At 39.8% G+C, this 20,110-nt stretch overlaps 1 protein-coding gene across 1 annotated transcript; it reads left to right on the top strand.

Moving 5' to 3' along the window:
- Positions 1 to 10,441: 10,441 nt before the first annotated feature.
- LOC137346031 (probable G-protein coupled receptor 139) lies at positions 10,442 to 16,830 on the top strand. The gene is made up of 2 exons (XM_068009329.1): positions 10,442 to 10,511; positions 15,926 to 16,830. The coding sequence occupies exons 1-2, from the start codon at positions 10,442 to 10,444 to the stop codon at positions 16,828 to 16,830; spliced, it is 975 nt and encodes a 324-aa protein (XP_067865430.1).
- The last annotated feature ends 3,280 nt before the right edge of the window (positions 16,831 to 20,110 follow it).

Here is a 20,110-nt window from a genome sequence, read left to right on the forward strand (position 1 = left end):
AAACAGGTCATTTTGCCTGACATCAGCCGTCGGGAAAATGTTGAGATCTGTTATTACGTTAGTCTTAACAATGCCCTTAGATCATTGTCTGATCAAGAAGATTGAGCATGATTTTCCTAAAGGAAATTGTGTTTGAGTAATTCACTGGAGTTATTTGAGACTGTAATCAGTTGGGTAAATGATGAGGGAACAGTAGATATAGTAGACATAGATTACAAAATGGCATTAAAACTTTTTGTTTTAGTTCCTTCATGGGATGTGGACGCCGGTGGCAATGCCAACATGTGTTGCCCATTGTAATTCCCCTTAAAAACTGAATGGCTCGTTCGGCCATTTCAGAGGGCGCTTAAAACTAAAGTGCATTTCTGTGGGTCTAGAGACACAAATAGGCCAGAGAAGGTAGGAAAAGCAGATTTCCTTCCCTGAAGATCATTACTGAATCTGATTTTTTTAAAGACGATCAATGATAGCTTCAAGCTTCACTATTGAAACTCGCTTTCAACGGCAGATTTCAATTAATTAATTGAACTTTAGATACACCAACTACCGTGGTTTTACTTGAACCCACATTCCCAGAAGATTATTCTTGGCTTTTGGGTAACTAACCCAGGGGCTTTAACAGTAAACTACCGGAAAGTGTAGGGTACACGAAAAGGACTCATGGAGTTGGGTTAATGGTTAATGGCCAGCAAGTGAAGAGTAGGAAAAAACAGAACATTTTCAAGTCAGCCTCAGAAATTTGCAATGTAGGTTAAAAACTTAGACAAAGACCGAGATTAATGTAACTAAGTTTGTTGATGATGCAAAGCTACATGGGAATGCAAGCTTTGAGGCGGCCACAGTGAAGCTGCAAATAGATAAAGACAAGTTAAGCCACTGGGCTAGAAGACTGCAGATGGAGTATGATTTGAGGAAGCGTGAGGTTTTACTCTTTGGTCTTCAAAGTTAAAACGCAGAATAAATTTTAAATGGCATGAAACTTGTGAACATCGATGTCAGAGGGACTTGGAATGCTCATATAAGGAACACAGACAGATAGCGTACAGGTACAACACGTAATTAGGAAGGCCAAAGGCATGTACAGTATCATAGAATCATTACAGAGCATAATGAGTCCAAACGGCCCATCGTGTCTGCACTTGCTCTTTGAAAGAGCAATTCCCTCAGTTCCATTCCCCCACCTTCTGCCTGTAAGCCTGCACAATCTTCCTTTTCATAAAACTGTCTAATTCCCCTTTGAATGCTTTAATTGAATCTGACTCCACCACGTTGGCAAGCGGATTGAAGTACACGAATAAGGAAGACTTGATACAGTTGCAAAGGACTTTGGTGAGACCACACCTGGAGCACTGTGCGAAGTTTTGGCCTCCATATGGAAGTTACAATATAATTCTCTTGGAAAAGGTTCGATTAGCAGTTGAGTAAATTGGACTTAAAGTCTCTGGGGTTTATAAAATTAGAGGTGATCTAAACGATAAATGGAAGATTCTGAAGGGGCTTGATAGTGTACATACTGAGAGGTTGTTTCCCCTGGCTGGGGAACGTAGAAGACTGGAGTACAGTTTCAGGATAATGGGCCGATCATTTAGGATGGAGCTGAGGGGAAATGTAATCACTCAAAGTTTTGTGAATCTTTGGAATTCTGTACCCAGAGGGCTTTCGATGGTCCATATTTGAATATATTTAAGGCTGAGATAGACAGATATTTGGTTTCTCAGGGAATTAACGGATACGGGGAGAAGGGAGGAAACTGGAGTTGATGCCAGGATCAGATATGAACGTAATGAATGGCGTAGCAGGCTCTAGGGACCATATTGTCTACTCCTTCTCCTTCTTCATATGTTCTTATGATATTATGCAGGGTGAAATGGAGAACTCGGTTGTAGAACCAATTATTCAATTTTTTGGATCATGGTCGACATTATCTTTTCTCTTTGGCCTCCTTGCCTCGATAGACAATGGGTAAGCTCCTGGAGGGGGTCAGTGGTTTGTGAAGCAGCGCCTGGAGTGGCTATAAAGGCCAATTCTAGAGTGACAGACTCTTCCACAGGTGCTACAGATAAAATTGGTTGTCGGGGCTGTTACACAATTGGCTCTCCCCTGTTGCTTCTGTCTTTTTTTCCTGCCAACTGCTAAGACTCTTCGACTATCCACACTTTAGCCCCGCCTTTATGGTTGCCACCAGTTCTGGCAATCACTGGCAACCGATTCCCACGACTTGTGATCAATGTCACAGGACTTCATGTCGCGTTTGCAGACATCTTTAAAGCGGAGACATGGACGGCCGGTGGGTCTGATACCAGTGACGAGCTTGCTGTACAATGTATCCTTGGGGACCCTGCCATCTTCCATGCGGCTCACATGGCCAAGCCATCTCAGGCATTAGAAAGCAATAAACACAATTCTGCAGCAGAAGAATACCTCAGTGAGATTTATTCATTCTATTTGAGCCTTCTCCAGTGGAAATTTTGACTGTCATCAGAAGGGTTTCAGGAAGCAGAGCATAGAGGTAGTTCGCTCAGGGCTTGCGTTAAATGTTATGATATTCCAGAGCATGGAGTCAGATCTGCAGCTCACCATTGCCGGCCTATCTGTGCCCTCCCTACAGCTTACCTTTCCACCTGTAACATTGGGGTATAAGATTGTGACATTGGGGAGATGACGACATAGTGGTAATATCAATGGATTAGTAATCTAGCAGTTCAGGCTAATGTCTTGCGGGGTTGGGTTCAAATCCCAGCACGGCAACTGGTGGAAATGACATTTTATTCAGTAATAAATAATATGGCATTGCAAACTAGTCTCAATAATGTTGCCATGAAACTATCATTTATTTTCATAAAAAGCCATCTGGTTCACTAATGTCCTTGCAGGAAGGAAATCTTCCATCCTTACCTGTTGTGGCCGACATGTGACTCTAGACACACAGCAATATGGTTGACTGTTAATTGCTCTCTGTAATGGCTTAGCATGTCACTGAATTCAAGGGAAAATAGGGATGGACAGCAAATACTGTCCTACCAGCGACGCCCAAATCCCATGAAAGAATAATAAAAAATGTAGACTTCCAATCTAATGGTACTCCTCCTGAATCTAATGAATTTTGGGAAATCATAACTACTGCATCCATTATCGCTGCAGCTATCTGTTTTAGACCCCTCGGGTCCCGGCCACTTTTTGACTTCAATCCCTTAGGATTGCTCTTTATACTTGTTCAGTGTGGATAATAATTTCCTTAATTCCCTCACTCTTTTTAGCACCTAGGTTGCCATCTATTTCTGGTATGTAACTTGTGTCTTCTACTGTGAAGTCAGACACAAAATATTTGTTCAATGCCTCTACGATTTTCTCATTCTCCCTGATAACTTCTCCTGTCTCTGTTTATAAGGGACCATCATTTACATTAACAACTCGCTTCCTTTTTATATACCTGTGAATGGCCTTACAATCTGTTTTTATATTAATGACTAGCTTACTCTCATTGTCTTCTTCCGTTTGTATCGACATTTTCAATGGCCGTTTTCTGTTTTCGAAAACATTCACAAACCTCAGAATTGCTACGCGTTTTTGCAACATTGTAAGCCTCTTCTTTCAATCGAATACTATTCTTAACGTTCTGTGTGAAACATGGATGAGTCTTTCTTGCTGATTTAATTTTAATGGAGTGTATTTTTGGTGAACATTTTGAATCGTTTATTTAAATGTTTTCCTCTGTTCATTTACCACCATACCTTATAGTCTATTTACCCAATTTACCTTAGCCAGTTCTCGTCTCATGCCGAGATAATTTGCTTTGTTTTAGTTTAAAATTCTGGTTTGTGATTGAAGTATGTCTTTTTCAAAGTTCACATTGTATTTAATGATATTATGATCACTATTTCCCATTAGGCTTTTGCTTTGATATTATAAATTAACCCTGCTTAATTATGCTTTATCGCTAGTCAGTTCTACAATGTATTGCTCCAAAAACTGTCACGCAAACATTCTCCAAATTAATTTTCCTGCCAATTTCGATGTCCCAGTCTATAGGAAGATTAAAGTCCCTCACAATTATTGCATTGCTTTTGTTACAAGCTCCAATAATTTCGTGTTTAATGCTTTATCCAACGGTAGGGGTACTTTCAGCGGGCCGAAAATACTCCCATTTGCTTTTTCTGATTCATACTATTCTTAATTTCCACCCATACTGATTCTACTTCATGCTTGTCTGAGGCCTGATTCTTTCTCACTAATGTCCTTGGTTCATCTTTGATTATTGAGTCAATTTCTCTTCCTTTGTCATGCTGTCTGTCTTTCAGAAGACAGGAACAGATTGACTTAGTTTTAGTTTTGTGCAAAGCAGCTACCAAGCGATATCTGATTGTACATAACTGCCACGAGGTGAAGGCCACATGATGTCCAGCAAGGTATCAGCTCACCACTTATGAACCTACAGTCTTGACAGAAAGTTCTAGCCAATCCGATGATGTCCATTAAATAAGGAAGAATATCGTGTCAAAGCTGGGAAAGGGGGAAACAATGCTAACATATGTGTTTAACTAATGCTTTATTGCCACTGAAATGATTTGTTCCATTTGATTATTTCTGTAATGTGCTGTTGTCCTCTCTGTGTATGTCCAGGCTCCCAGGATTGTTTGCCAGACTCCTAATACTTTTGATTGCGCTGAACCACCAGTCAATTGGCCCTAACAGTTGAGACACCATTCATGGCCTCACTGGGGTGATTGTGTGCTTTTTAGTAAATCCCTGTGCTGCAGAAGATGCTTGATGTCTTGTACCGCTAGTTCTCCAGGTTCCTGAATATGGTCTTATCTGTGGATCAATCAGAGAATGTGTTCTCCTGTACATGGCACAACTAAACCCAGGGTTCCTCTATCCTGCTGTGTACCCTTTGCACGCTCCGTTGTGGTGTAGTGGTGATGTCGCTAGTACTAGCAAATCAGAGACCAAGTTAATGCTTGGGGCCCATGGGTTCGCATCCCACCATGATAGTTAGTGAAGTTTATGTTCAGTTAATAAATTCGGCATTCAAAGCTCGTCTAATGGTAACTATGAAACCAATGTCAATTGTTGCAAATCCATCAGTTTCACTGAAGTCTTTTTTTTCAGGAATTATATTTGATTCCAGACGCACAGCAATGTGGTTGACTCTTAACTGCCTTCTGAAATGGTCGAGCAAGCCAGTTCAAGGGCAATTAGGGATGTGCAATAAATGCATCGTCTGTGATGCCCACATCCCAGTTTGCCCAGTTTTAGTTGGGAACTCAGCAGGCAGCAGGCGGAAGACTACTCATTGTCAGCTGCTAAAATCGGTGGAGCCTGCCTATTACAGCACCTAGAAGGGCCTGAAAAGCATTGAACTGCCCTGGAATTAAAATAGGGGCCAAATGCGATGTTTTGCAAGCTTCTGCTCCATCCCAAACGTTCTGTTCAGTGGGTCCACGATTTCAGATCTCAAATCAAATCTATAGACATGAGAAAACATGAGACATTTTTTTGCAGTGGAACATCTTCAAAGGACAATGAATTCATTAAACTCAAAAACAAAATAATGCATCAACAGGCTTCGGGGTTGTGAAGCAGTGATTTGATATCTATATATATGCTGGCTGTTTTCAACAAAAGTTAATCATGGCTGGGAAATAAATATTCCAGTGTACACAATATTACTGAAGGTGAGACAGAATGGCAAAGGAGGGGGTGGATCCCTGATAGTAAAGGATGACATAAGGTCATTTGCGATAAAGGGTCTGGTCTCAGAAGGTCATGAAGTAGAGTCAGTAAGAGTGGAAATGACAAGAATTGCAAGAATCAGAAAACACTTGTGGGAGCAAATTATAGGTCTCCGACCAGTAGTCATACCGTTTAACAGAGCATTAACCAATAAATTATTGAAGCTTCGAACAAAGTAAATATAATAATTGTGAGGGAGTTTAATCATCATAAAGACTGTGACAATGAAATTGGCATGCCTGGTCTATAAGATGAATTTGTAGAATGTTTTCATGACAGTTTCCTGGAGCAATGTGTTGTGGAACCGACTTGCACTAAAACTTTCTTCTATCTAGTATTGTGAAATATAGCAGGGTTAATTAGTAATGTCATAGTAAAGGATCCACTTGAAAATAGTGGGAATAATACATTTCAATTCCATGTTAAGTTTGAAAGTGGCATGCTCCCATCACAAACAAGAGTCTTAAATTTAAACAAAGCCAATTACATAAGGAGGATGACAGAATTGGCTAAGGATAATTGGGTAAATATAGTAAAATGAACAGTGGGAAATATATAACCGTTCAAAAGGTTCAACAAAAATATATTCCTTTGAAAAAATAAACAAAAACTCAGCAAGAGCGCCCCATACATGCAAACTCAGGCAGTTGAGTTTAGTATTAGATTAACTGAAGTGGCTTACAATGTTGAAAGAAAATGATAGCAAGACTGAGGATTGGATTGCTTTAGAAACTAGCAAAGGTCCACAGAAAAATTGATGAAAAATTTAAAAAAGAAGAATATGAGAGAAACTATCCAGAAATATAAGAACAGATTATTAAAATAATGCATGCAGATATAAAAAGGAAGAGAGTAGCTAAAGTATTCTTCGGTCCCACAGAAGCAGGGACAGGAGAAATGTTTGTGGGGACTGAGGAAATGGCGGGGGCATTGAACAACTATTTTCTGCCCGAGGAAATGAATGGAATTAATATCAGCAGAGGAAAGGTATTGAAGAAACTTAAGGAATTAAATTCCAACAAACCTCCTGGACCTTATGGCCTACACCCGAGGGTTCTAAACGAGATAGCAGCAGGGATAGTAGATGTGCTAGCTATGATTTTCCAAATTTCCTTAGCTTCTGGAATGGTCCCATCAGATTGGACGTTAACACTTTCAAGAAAGGAGGTAGAGAGAAAAGAGTGAACTAAAGGCCAGTTACCATAACATCAGCCATTGGTAAGATGCTGGAAACTATTTTTAAGGGATTCTGAACAACGCACTTAGCAAAGCATTCTATGATTAGAGCAAGTCAATATGGTTTTACTAAAGGAAAATACTGCTTGACACATTTATTAGCGTTTCTTGAGAATGTAAACAGTAGAATAGAGAAAGCAGAACTGGTAGATGCAGTATCCCTGGATTTATAAAACGAATTCGATAACGTGCCACACAAAAGGTTAAATGGCAAGATAAAGTGTCCTCCAGTGTATGGTAATATTTTAGCATGGATAGAGGAGAGGTTAATGGACAGAAAGCAAAGAGTGGGGAGTTATCATGCTGTTGCAGCAAGCAATTAGGATGCCAAATGGCAAGTTGGCTGTTTTTTCGAGCAGATTGGAGTGCAGGAATAACGAAGTCGTGCTATAATTGCACAGGGTGTTGGTGAGACCACATCTGGTGTACTGTGTGCAGTTTTGGCGATACATGGGCATTTTCAAGTTTGCAGGCAGGGACTAATACAGTGCTACAAAGATCAATGCTGGATCTTCAACTATTTGCTATTTATATGAATGAAGAGACATTTATCTACTTTTTCTGATGTTACAAAGATAGGTGGAGAGGATAGCTTTGGGAAGGGTTCAGAGACGCAACAAAGAAAGGTAGACAGGACAAATGAGTGGGAAACAAGATGACAGATGGAGTGTAATGTAGGTATTTTTAGTTATTCATGTGATGGGGGCGTCGCTGGCTCGGCCAGCATTTATAGCCAACCACCATCGCAGTGAGGGGTTTCCACCGCCAACTTGGTGCACGTTTTGGAGTCAACCATCTTGCTGCAGATCTGAAGTGCCATGTCAGCCACACCAGATATGATGGCAGCTTTCTTTCACTGAAGGACATTAATGAATCAGATGGTTTTTCACAACAATACACCAAGATTTCATCGTCACCATTAGACTAAATTCTTCAAGTACAAATTTATTAGCTGAATTCAAATTTAGACATCTGTTACAGTAGAATTTGAGCACATGCACCTAAAGAACTAGTAGTTTAGCGACTTTACCACTACGCAATCACCTATCCGAACTTTGTAAGGCGATTGCAAAGAGATTGGAGGACAGGAATAAAGCCGTCTTACCACAATTGTACAGGGTGTCGATGAGACCGCATCTGGAAACTGTGTACAGTTATATTCACCATATTTTGAAAGGATACTCGCGCTTGAGGTGGTACAGCACATGTTTAGTGACTTGGTCCCTGCATGTGGAAGCTGTCCGATGATGAGAGTGTGCGAAAATTTGGCCTTTATTCTCTGTAGTACCGAAATTGAGAGGCAATCTCATTGAAACATACCGAATTCTGAAGGGAATTAAAAGCAAAATACTGCGGATGCTGTACATCTGACATTAAAACGGGAAATGCTGTAAATACTCAGCAGGTCTGGCAGCATCTGTGGAGAGAGAAGCAGAGTTAACCTTTCAGGACAGTGACCCTTCTTCAGAACTGGCAAATATTAGAATGTAAAAGGTTATAAGCAAGTAAAGTGGGGGTGGGGCAAGAGATAACCAAGCAGAAGGTGTATGTAGGACGAGATCACAGAATAGACAGTAATGTCATGGAGCCAAAATATGTTAATGGAGTGTGAAAAGACAAAGCATTAGTACAGAAAAGGGTGTTAACGGACTGAAAATTGAACAGCCATATGTACAAACATGAAAAAAAAACAGTGGGTAAGCAAACTGAACAAGCTAAGATGAAATAAAATAAACACAAAAAATATTTTTAAAAAGGAAAAAGAAAAAGAATAATTGAAAATAAATGTAAAATGGGCGGGTCTGTCATGCTCTGAAATTATTGAACACAATGTTCAGTCTGGCAGGCTATAGTGTGCCTAATCAGTAAATGAGGTTTTGTTCCTCAAGCTGGCGTTGATGTTCTCTGGAACACTGCAGAAATCCAAGGACAGAGATGTGAGCATGAGAGCAGGGGGGAGTGTTGAAATGGCAAACTGTTCAATTTTCAATCTGTTAACACCATTTCTGTACTAATGCTTTGTTTCTCAACACACTATTAACATATCTTTGCTCCATGATCTTCTGGTCTATTCTGTGACCTCGTCCTATCTACATCTTCTCCTTTGTTATCTCTTGCCCCGCCCCAATTTACTTGCTGAAAACCTTTTGCATTTGTAATATTTGCCAGTTCTGAAGAAGGGTCACTGACCTGAAAGGTTAACTCTGCTTCTCTATCCACAGATGCTGCCAGACCTGCTGAGTATTTCCAGCATTTCCTGTTTTTATTTCTGAAGGGGATTGATAGGTAGACGCTGAGAGATTGTTTCCACTGCAATGGAATATAAAACACGGGGTGTAGTTTCAAGACAAGGGTCGATCATGTAGGGTTGAGACGAGGAGAAATTACTTCACTCAAAGAGCTGTGAATATTTTGAATATTCTTTACCCCAGAGAATGTTTTTTCATTGAATATTGGGATGTGATAGGATATGTGGAATTTTGGTCTCTCGGGGTATCAAGGGATATGGCGAGTGGGCAAGAAAGTTCTGTAGAAGCCTAAGAACAGCCACAATTGTATTGAATGGCGGAGCACGCTGGACAGTCCATATGGTCTACCCCTGCTCCTACTTCTTGTTTCAATATCAGAGATATTAAATCCATCAATTGTGAATCAGTGTGCATTAACATTACAACTAGACTTCCCTCTTCAATGCACAGCTTATGGCTTTTTGGCTTAATTAATTTCCAACCAAAGGCGCAGATTGGGACATAGGATGCTACATTATGGTTATATGATGCGTTTATAAAATTTAGATTGACAGGTCTACACAGTTCACGTCATCACTACTATTGGAAGAATTATCTGAATGAAATTTCATGATAATCTATTAGAGTGATTTATTCAAATCACATTCGAGTGAACAAACTACCATTTTAACTCTTAACCCCTCTTCCCTCCAATCAATGTGTGTTAATAGCTCCAGAAGTCTAACATTCCTACAAATCTGAGCGACTTTTCAGTTGCACATTCTGCGTGTATCTGATCTTTCTTCGATCTCACATGCAGTGTTGATAACTTTATATATGTAGTATCTATTGAGGAAGATAAATAACATTCTTGAATGACTAAGAACCGGAGAAAGCTAATCCATCACAAATATGCACATCTGCTTCACCAAATGCCTGAGATTTGTACTATTATTGGTGGAATGGAAATGTAGAAATACATTGCTTGCAATGTTCGATGGCAAAAATATTCTAGACTCCTTACTCTTTCAACATGCAATGTATTTGCAAAATATCCCTGAACAACAGCAGTAAATATGGCTCACCTTAATCTGTTTGTTCAACTAGCGTTACTAATGCCAATCACTATGTAATTCTTTTGTATCACTTGAGGTTTCTCTCTGCTATAAATAAGACCTTATTTTGAAAAGAAGTGATATCTGCATTTCCGTAACACTAGGCAACAGCATAATTTCCCTCTGAATATGGGACAGCCAGTAATCATACAGATAGAACTCATTTACTATCCTATTCTTGCAATAGTTGGTGTTCCAGGTAAGATTCTTCTCATCAGGTAATTCTCATGTTTAACAGTGCATCTCTCTGTCAGTCTTCCTGCTTTTGATGCAATGGTATTAACTGTTTGTTTGATTTACAGCAGTAATTATAAGAATAACTGCAGCAAAGAATTAACTTGAATGCTTCCAAATTTCTGATTTATGGTTAATGTATCAAATTGAAATGAAACATAATTTATTTGCCTATTTAATTTCAGTGATTTAGTGAAGATGTCTTAGCCTTGATGGACAGTCTTGCAATTTTAGAGTTTTGGCCATGTATTCGAATCAGATTGCATTGTCAAAGAAACAATTTTAACGTAATTATGGAGGCTGCTCAAAAAAGGCAAAGGGACGTTTATGCAATACTTTTGTCAACCCAGTGGAAAGAGAGGAGATCTTCCCATACCAACAACAGCAGTCCAGTACACTGCTGGCATACTGCAGCTATCCTGATATTGTATCCTGACAGAAGATGCAATCAAATGTCAGATCTGCATTAGAGCCATATAGTCCCACCCAGAAGCTTCTCCAGGTGCCCCACTGCTTTCTGCAGCTGACGAGCTGCATTTACACAAAGCTGGAAGCCAAGCCTCAGCAGCTGAATTCAGTCTACAACAGCAGTGTAGGATAGGTCATAGCGAATGGGCAGTTCATTTTATGCCCAATCTAATGTTCACATCCATTGAGTTCAATAGAAGGAATAATAGGACATTGTAAAGCAAACTTCTTGGTCAATTATGAGCTTATTTTGCGCTAATGGTGAAGACAGATCTCACTGACAACTGGCAGTCATTGGGTGCAGAGCCCATTTCGGATGCAATTCGAAGTTTTTGGCGTATTTTCACAATGACGATAGCATCTAGTGTAGACTTTGCTTCTTATCGTCCGTTTATTTTGAATCAGTTTACGGGAGGATTGCAATATAAAATTACTTTGGTAATTTGGGCTGAAATTTCGCGATTGCCAGTTTTAGGCAGCTGTCCATCCAAATTCCACGTTGATGGTTTCTAAATTAACAAGTTTGGGCGGTGGTAATGATTTTTTTTTTGCAGCAGAAAGCCATGGGTATGGTTGTCACTATATATTGATGCCAGGCAAGATTATGGACCGCTGGAAACTACTTCATAAACGTTGGATAATAGTGCAGCCTGAAACACGTGATTCTGAAACTGTGACATATTACAATGGTTTAAGTTGGAGTTAGTTCACGTTGTGATGCTGCAAATTATAATGAGACAGCTTCAGCTGCACTGTTGTCATTCTACATCCAAGTGATGATTTCTCTGGTGACTATGGGATAGTTTTCAGTCTTTGCAAGTCTAGCCTGTCAACCTTTCCACGAAAGACAGCTCTCCAATTCCAGGTAGTAGTCTACTAAACCTTCTTTGAACGGCTTCCAACGCATTTACATCCATCCTTAAATAAGGAGAGCAAAACTGTACGCAGTACTCCAGATGTGATCTCACCAATGGCATGCCTAGCTGAAGCATAATTCCCCGGCTTCTGTATTCAAATATCCTCTCAATAAATGATAGCATTCTATTAGCTTCCCTAATTACTTGCTTTAGCTGCATACCAACCTTTTGCAATTTATGCACTGGAACACCCACGTCTCTCTCCATCTCAGAGCTCTGCAATCTCTCACCATTTAGATAATATGCTCATTTATTGACCTTGCTGTTAAAATTGACATTTTCACACGTCATAACCATTTGCCAGATCTTTGACTATTCACCTAACCAATCTATATCCCTTTTTAGCTTTCTTATGTGTTCTTCACAACTTAGTTTCCAACCTATCTTTGTGTCATCAGCAAATGTAGCAGCAATACCTTCGGTCCCTTCATCAAAGTAATTTATATAAATTGTAAAACGTTCAGACCCCAGCACTGATTTCTGTTGCACACAACTCGTTACATCTTGCCAACCAGGCAATAAGCCATTTATGCCTTCTCTCAGTTTCTTGTTAGCTGTCCAATCTTTTATCCATGCAAATATGTTACTCCTACACTATGGGGTTTTTATTTTCTACAATAGCTTTTGATGTGGCATCTTATCAATTGCCTTCTGGAAAGCTAAGTATAGTACATCCACCGATTGCCCATCATCCACAGCACATGACACTTTTTAAAAAGAACTCCAATAAATTGGTTAGACATGATTTACCTTTCACAAACCATGTTGACTCTGCCTATTTACCTTGATTCTTTTCTAAGTGCCCTGCTACAACGTCTTTAATAGTAGTTTCAAACATATTCCCTATGAAAGATGTTGCGCTAACTGATGTTTAGTTTCCTGCTTTCTGGTTCCCTCCCATGTTAAAAAAAGGCTATTTTCCAATCTAATGTAACATTCCCAGAATCTATAGAACTTTGTAAAATCAAAACCAACTCATCAACGATTGCAGTAGCCACCGTTTGTAGGCTCAAGGATGAAGAGCATCAGGGAACGGGCTGCAACACTTCGCTCAGTACCATTCCCCAATGATTGTAATTTGCTTGAGTTCCTCCCTCTCTTCCATTTCCTGATATGATGTTACGTCTATCCTCTATGGTGTTGGGTGATTGAAAATACCTGTTCAGATCATCTGCATCTCTTTATTTTCCCTTATTAATTCCCCAGACACACGTTCCATAGGACAAATGCTACGTTGTTAACTCATTTCGTCTTTGAGTAATCTATAGATATTCTCACTATCTGATTTTATATTTCCCACCAACATTCTCTTACACTTTAATTGTCCCCTCCTTATTAATTTCTTAGTCGCTCTTTGCTGCTTTTTATATTCTGTCCAATCTTCTAACGTGCCAGCCATCTTTGGGCAATTATACTTTTTCTTTAAGTTTGATACTATCATTAACTTTTTTTAGTTAAACACTGATGATGAGTCCTCCCCTTGGAACTTTATTTCACTTTGGAATGTATCTATTCTGTGTATTCTGAAATATCCCCTTAAATGCCTCCCACTGCACCTCTATTGACCTATCTCTTAACCTACTCTGCCAGTTCACTTTTGATAGGTCTTCTTTCATGCCCTCATTGTTACCCTTATTTAATTTTAAAATACTCGTCTTACACCCACTCGTCTCTCCCTCAAACTGAATGTAAAATTCAATAATATTATGATCGCTTCTGACTGGGGGAGCCTTTGGTATGAGGACATTCATTAATACTATCTTGTTGCACAATACCAGGTCTAATATAGCCAGTCTCCGGTTGGGTCCAGAACTTTCTGTTCTAAGAAACTATATTGAATACCTTCTATGAACTCCTAATCTAGGCTACCTTTGCCCATCTGATTTGTCCAATCTACATGTAGATTAACACCCCACCCCACCCCCACACCTTGATTCTCGCAATACCATTCTGAAAAACGCCCATTGCTTCCTACTTTATACCCTGTCTTACCACGTGGTTATTCTTAGTGGGTCTGTACACCACTGTCACAAGTGACTTCTTGCATTTATCATTTTTCATCTCGACCCAGATCATTTGTCCAGCCTCGTTTCCTGAACTTAGGTCACCGCTCTCTATTTTGATGAAAACTCATTAACTAATAGAGGCACGCCTCCACATTTTCCTAGCTTCCTGCCTTCTTAAATGCCACTGAGATCAATATACAGGTCCCAATCTATTCCATCCTGCAGTCCTGTGTCTTTAATGGCTGATAGATCGTTCTTTTGTAGTTATTTTCTGAGGAAAACTACACGATAGTTTCCTGGTAGGAGTTCTAATCTGCTTCTTGAACATGAAAAGATATAATATTGCAGTAAAAATTCTGATATCACAATGCAATCTATATTGCGTGAATATTGAAGGTATTTGAAATGAGGAGCCAATGGGGAACATCTCCTATTTGACATCTGGCTTTAACCTGTGGTTACAATTCGACCACCCAGATGACAAGGAAGACAGTTGGAAAGCTACATCATCATGTGGACTGGCATAAACAAATTAGCTGCTCTTATTGCACACAGCCAGATCTTCTTTTCTGTTGAAATAAATGAGAATGGTTGCAGCTGTCAGTCGGAAAGTTGAATTTGTAGTCCGGTGGAGAGTTGGAAATCCAACTGCCATTCACTAGATCTTTTTTTTTTGTTGCCTTTGTTGTAGCAATTCTGAATAAGTTAAAAATGTACATAAAAACATAAAAGCATAAGCAAAGGGGGATAGGGTAGTCCACTTGCCCCATTAAGCCTGCTCCACTATTCAATAAGATCATCGCTGATCTTCGACCATAATTCACCTTCCTGCTTGAGCACCATATCACTGATTTTGTAGATTCTAACAATATCTCAAGTTTAGACTTGATTAGTCTCTACCGCTAAGTATTCACACCCCTCTGGCATGGATGCTTCCAAATATTCACAACCCTCCGAAAAAAGAAAGTTCTCCTCATCTCACTCTGAAATGGTCCTCCCTTATCCTGACACTACGCTCTTACGCTAAATTCTACAAGGAGCGAAATCAGCCTCACAGCCTCTATCCTCTCAAACCCTATCAGGATCATTTATGTTTCACTGAGATCACCTCGCATTTTTCAAACCATCCGATGGTGTAGCTCTATTCCATTTTATCTCTTCTGATAAAATTTCAGCCCAAGAAACAATCCGCAGAAACTTTGTTTCCCCTGCTCTAAGGCAAGTATATCATTTGGTATATATGTAGATCAAAATAGTTATCATGTATGTTTTCACCGTACATGCTATTGACTTGTTAATGTTACACTCTAATTCCCTTCCAATAAAGGTCATTTGCCTTCCTAATTGTTAGCTGTACCGCCACGTTAATTTTCTGTGCCCCTTGTACAGGACACAAAAATACCTCTAAACACCACCAATCGTTTCTCTGCATTGAGTAACATTCATTGTTTCTATTCTTCTTCTCAAAGTGAATCGCCCCACATTTTTCCCACATTGTGATACACCAGAAACTTTGCACCAACTCATCAAGCCCGTCTATTCCCCTTTGCAGACTATCTGTGTCCTCTTGAGAGTATACTTTCCGACAGAGCTTTGCATCCTCAGCAAACCTAGATACATTGCAGTCGATCTGAGTCATGAATATAGTTTCCAAATATATGACGCACTAAAATTGGACCTTCTGACAAACAACTATTGAGAGCCTGCCAATTTGAAATTGCTCATTTATTCATACTCTCTGTTTTCTGTCCTGAAACCAGTCCTCTGCCATGCTACTATATTATCTCTAACGCCATCAGCCTGTATATTGTTCAAACACCATCTAGAAGCAAAAGTGTATTTTCAGAAATCTTAAGCCTATCCGATAGATTCGGAGAAAGAGACACAGATTTGAATGACTAGAAATAAAATCTATTAACTTTCTAGCAAGGAACTGAAAATCTATTAGAGAAAGGATACTTTGTGATTTAGTTTCATCTTTCCTGCAGCTAATTTAGTGACAATCGTTATTCTCTCCCGTGGGAAGTGTGGTCTCTCCAAATGTATCACCCGTTACCTGGTGGCCATGGCAGCGGCTGATCTAATGGTACTGATATTTGATGTAATTCTGTATGAGATGAAAGATGCTTATTTCCCATATTCATTCCTGAATTATACTGCTGTTTGTCGTCTCAATCTGGCTTTGCTGTTTGGTTCAATTGATTGCTCTGTCTGGCTAACTGTGACTTTCACCTTTGATCGATTTGTTGCTATTTGTTACCAAACTTTACGAACAAAATATTGTACTGAGAAAACTGCTGCTATCGTGATAGCGGTGGTGTGTTTCTTAAGCATTCTACAAAATGTTCCAATCTACTTCATATATGAACCTCGGGAAATAATCGACAATGTACCATGGTCCTGCTACACAAAATCAGGTTTCTACACCTTACCCATATGGATTGCACTTTTCTGGTTCGACACAATTTTAACCCCATTTGCACCATTCATAATGATCGTGCTGCTCAATGGCTTGACCATCAGAAACATTGTGCTGGCCAATAGAGTGAGGAGCGAACTGCGAGGAAACAACAATTCTGAAACTCATATTGATCCCGAAATGGAGAACCGAAGGAAATCTATCATTTTATTGCTCGCTATATCTAGCAGCTTTATACTGTTATGGATGGTAATTTTCATATGTTTCATATGTGTTCATTTTACAGATTTAAAATTTTTAGAATCAAATTACAACGACTCTTTCACCATTGCAGAACAATCTGGGTATATGCTTAGATGTTTGAGTTCTTGCACTAATACTTTTATTTACGCTGTGTCCCAGAGAAAATTCAGAGATGAATTGAAGAATGTGATTATGCGTCCCATTGCTCTCATTAGTAACGTTATGAAATAGTTTAAATTGCTTCACAGAGTTAAAAATACAATTGGATGCATCCGAATCGAACGGAAGTGCTTCAGCTGACATATACATAAAGAGAATTGGACGACCTTCCCTCCCCACATGACATAAAATTATGTAGAACATACAACATAGAGACAGGCCTTTCTTCCAAACCGGTCAATGCCAGCGTTTACGTTCCACTGAAGGCTTTGATGACACTTTCGATAAGATCAAAGATGCTTTGGACATTTTTGAAATGTTGCAATATTGTAAGACAGATATGACAACAACATGCTGCATTTATAGAACATTGTTAACATAATAAAACGTCCCAAGGTTTCACAGGAGCGGTAAAAAAAATCTAAATTTGCCACTGAATAATATAAGGAGATATTCGAGTTTTTCTGATGGCACTGCAATAGGATAGTAATAGGCTAGCCGAATGGGCAGAGAAGAGGCAGATGGAACTCACTACAGAGAAATGTGAGGTGATGCCTTTTGGAAAGTACGAAAAGGGGAGGCAATATAGATTAAATGGCCTAGCTGTAAATAATGTACAGGGAGAGAGGGACCTCGGGCTTCGTGCACATATACATTTGAAGGTGGCAGTGTAGATTGAAAGTGGAGTTTGCAAATCATATTAGACCTTGGGCTTCATAATAGAATATAATAAATTGAATGCCAATGCAGGGAACTTACGTGGAACCTTTATGAAGCTCCGATTCGGCCACAAGTATTGCGTCGAGATATGGTCACTGACCTTTAGGAGGGATCTGAGGATCCTTGAGAGGTTGCAGAGGAGATTTACCAGAATTGTTGCAGGAATGAGGGAAATTAGATGGATGTCTAGTCTGGAGAAGCTGGGGTTGCACTCCTTGGAACAAAGGAGATCGAGGGGAGATTTGATACAGACGTACAGGATTATGACAGTTTTGTTTCAGGTAGACAAAGAAAAGCTGCTCCTATTATCTGATGGTACAAGGACTGGTGAACAGAGAATTTGGGTTGGCGCAAGATGCAGATAGGAATGTGAGGAAGAGCTTTTAATGCATTGAGTGGTATTGACTGGGAACCCTCTGCCACTGCTGTTGGTGACAGTGGATACAATGAATTACTTCAAAAATACATTGGATGGGAACTTGAGGGAAATAAAATTGCAGTGCTACAGGGATGGAGTGGGGGACAGAGGCTGATTGGATTGATTGACAGGGCGTCAGCGTGAACTCCATGTCCCCCTTCTGTGCCGTTATGGCTCTGTGACTCTATGTCTCTATATTAAGACGGATAACCAATGGTTTGGTCAAAGAGTCTGTTTCGAATGAGTGTCTTAAAAGAGCGCAGAAATGTACAGATGCAGAGAGGACAATTTCAGGTCTTTGGCACTGGCAATTCTGCAGTTTACAAATCCGTACGGGTTATGCTCAATTAAATCAAACCTCTCCAAGTGCATGCCGATTTTCGCCCTGATAATTGCTTCTAAAATCTTAACTACCACTGATGTTAAACTGACTGACCTGTAGTTACTCGGTCTGCACTAAACACATTCATGAAGAATTGCATTCCTCTGGCACCTCGCCTAGTCTCAGAAAGTTTGAAAGATTATGGCAAGCCCCTCCGTTATCTCCACACCCACTTCGTTTAGCACCCTGGGATACAAGCCATCTGGATTGAGTAACCTATCGACGATAGGAATTGCCAGCCATTCCAGTACATTTTGCCTATGAATTTTCACTCCATCCATTACTTGGACCATTTCGTTTCTAACAATATTTTGTGATCATCCTCATCCAAAGTAAACACCAATACAAAGTACTCCTTAAGTAGTCTAGCCTTGCCTTGCGCCTGTAACAAAATATTACCCTCTTTGTCTCTAATAGGCATCACCCCGCCTTTTATTACCTGCTTACTAGTTAGATGTCAGTCGAACAATTTTCGTTCATTTCATGTTAACTGCCGTTCTTTTCTCTTATACTTTGTTTCTCTGCTTTATTTTCCTCGTCACTTGCGAGATCAACTTATTGCAATTCACCTGGCTTTCGACAGAAAAAAAATAAATCTCCCAACAAGCATCCCACCTCCTTCTCTTTCGTGTTCCATCATTTTCTCTATCTGTCTGGCCATTTTATGAGCCCTGGAGTTTGTGGCCCCGCCGTTCGGCCTTGCTGGAATGCACCTAACTTGCAACTGAAGCAACTCCTCCTTCAGGATCACTCATTGTTCCATTACAATTTTCCTGTTGTTCTCTGGTTCCATTTCACTCCGGATTGATCTCTTCTAATCCCATTGAAGTTAGCCTTCTTCCAATTAATAAGTTCTACCTCAGATGTTTCCTTTTACTTCTTCATTACTAAACTATGCCTTACTGCCAGCAAATGATGCCCTGATTTGGGTTATACCTTTTTGATGTCCAGTTCGCAAGTTAACTTTCAAATACAAAGCTTGCACCTCGTTTGGCACCTGATGCTCCTGACAATGAAGGAACCCCTGCTCCCATTTCCCAGCAGCATCGTGCAATGTTGTGAGCATCTTTATATCGTCTGTGAATAATTCCATTGTGCATCGAGATACAATCTCTGTGACTCAAAGAAAAACAAATCGTCGTTGACCAAATGGTGTAGAATCGACGAAGGTGACAAGCATTATGTGAATAGGCCATATTTCTAAAATAATTCAGCTTGAGGCGGGACGCATTGTCATTGATCCAAAGGGCATAATCAGATCCCGCTTCAAATTCAGGCTGCAGAGCCGACGTGAAATTTCCTTTTCCGCAAGACATTAGAATGTAACGCCAACCGCCCTTCTAAATGGATGTTGAGATGATTATCCACATTTATTTAACCAACACCTGGTACGCTTCAGAGAAGGAACTGGTCACTTCTGCTCCTCCCAATCCCTGCTGATGCTGAAATCGAACATCTAAGCACATCACTTAGGCTTCTGACCAGTGTACAACTGACTATCATTTTCTGTGTATACTGTGAATGTTCTTCAATCTCAAGTGCACCACTGCGCCTCCTTATGCTCTTAGGTCACTTGAGATTTCTCTCGTATGTGAATAAAACTTCATTTGGAAAGCAGAATATCTGTGTATCAAAAGCAATGACAGGAAGCGTTGCTTCACTCCGAAAATAGGGCAAGTGGTAATAATCACGTAGTGAGCATATGCTACATTATTCTCAAGGTAGTTGTCTTTAAGGAGAAACTGCTTATGAACGGTTAATATTTATATTTATCAGTGTTACACTGCATCACTGCTCCTGATGCTTATGCAATGAATTGTCTCTTTGTCTTG

The sequence above is a fragment of the Heterodontus francisci genome, chromosome 29 (assembly GCF_036365525.1).
Source record: "Heterodontus francisci isolate sHetFra1 chromosome 29, sHetFra1.hap1, whole genome shotgun sequence".
NCBI lineage: Eukaryota > Metazoa > Chordata > Chondrichthyes > Heterodontiformes > Heterodontidae > Heterodontus > Heterodontus francisci.

What these genes read in the sequence shown, in the direction of transcription:
- LOC137346031 (XM_068009329.1), top strand. Translation starts at nt 10,442, where the DNA reads ATGGGACAGCCAGTAATCATACAGATAGAACTCATTTACTATCCTATT. An exon ending in TGCAATAGTTGGTGTTCCAG is followed by an intron (nt 10,512 to 15,925) that starts GTAAGATTCTTC and finishes TCTTTCCTGCAG; the next exon opens with CTAATTTAGTGACAATCGTT.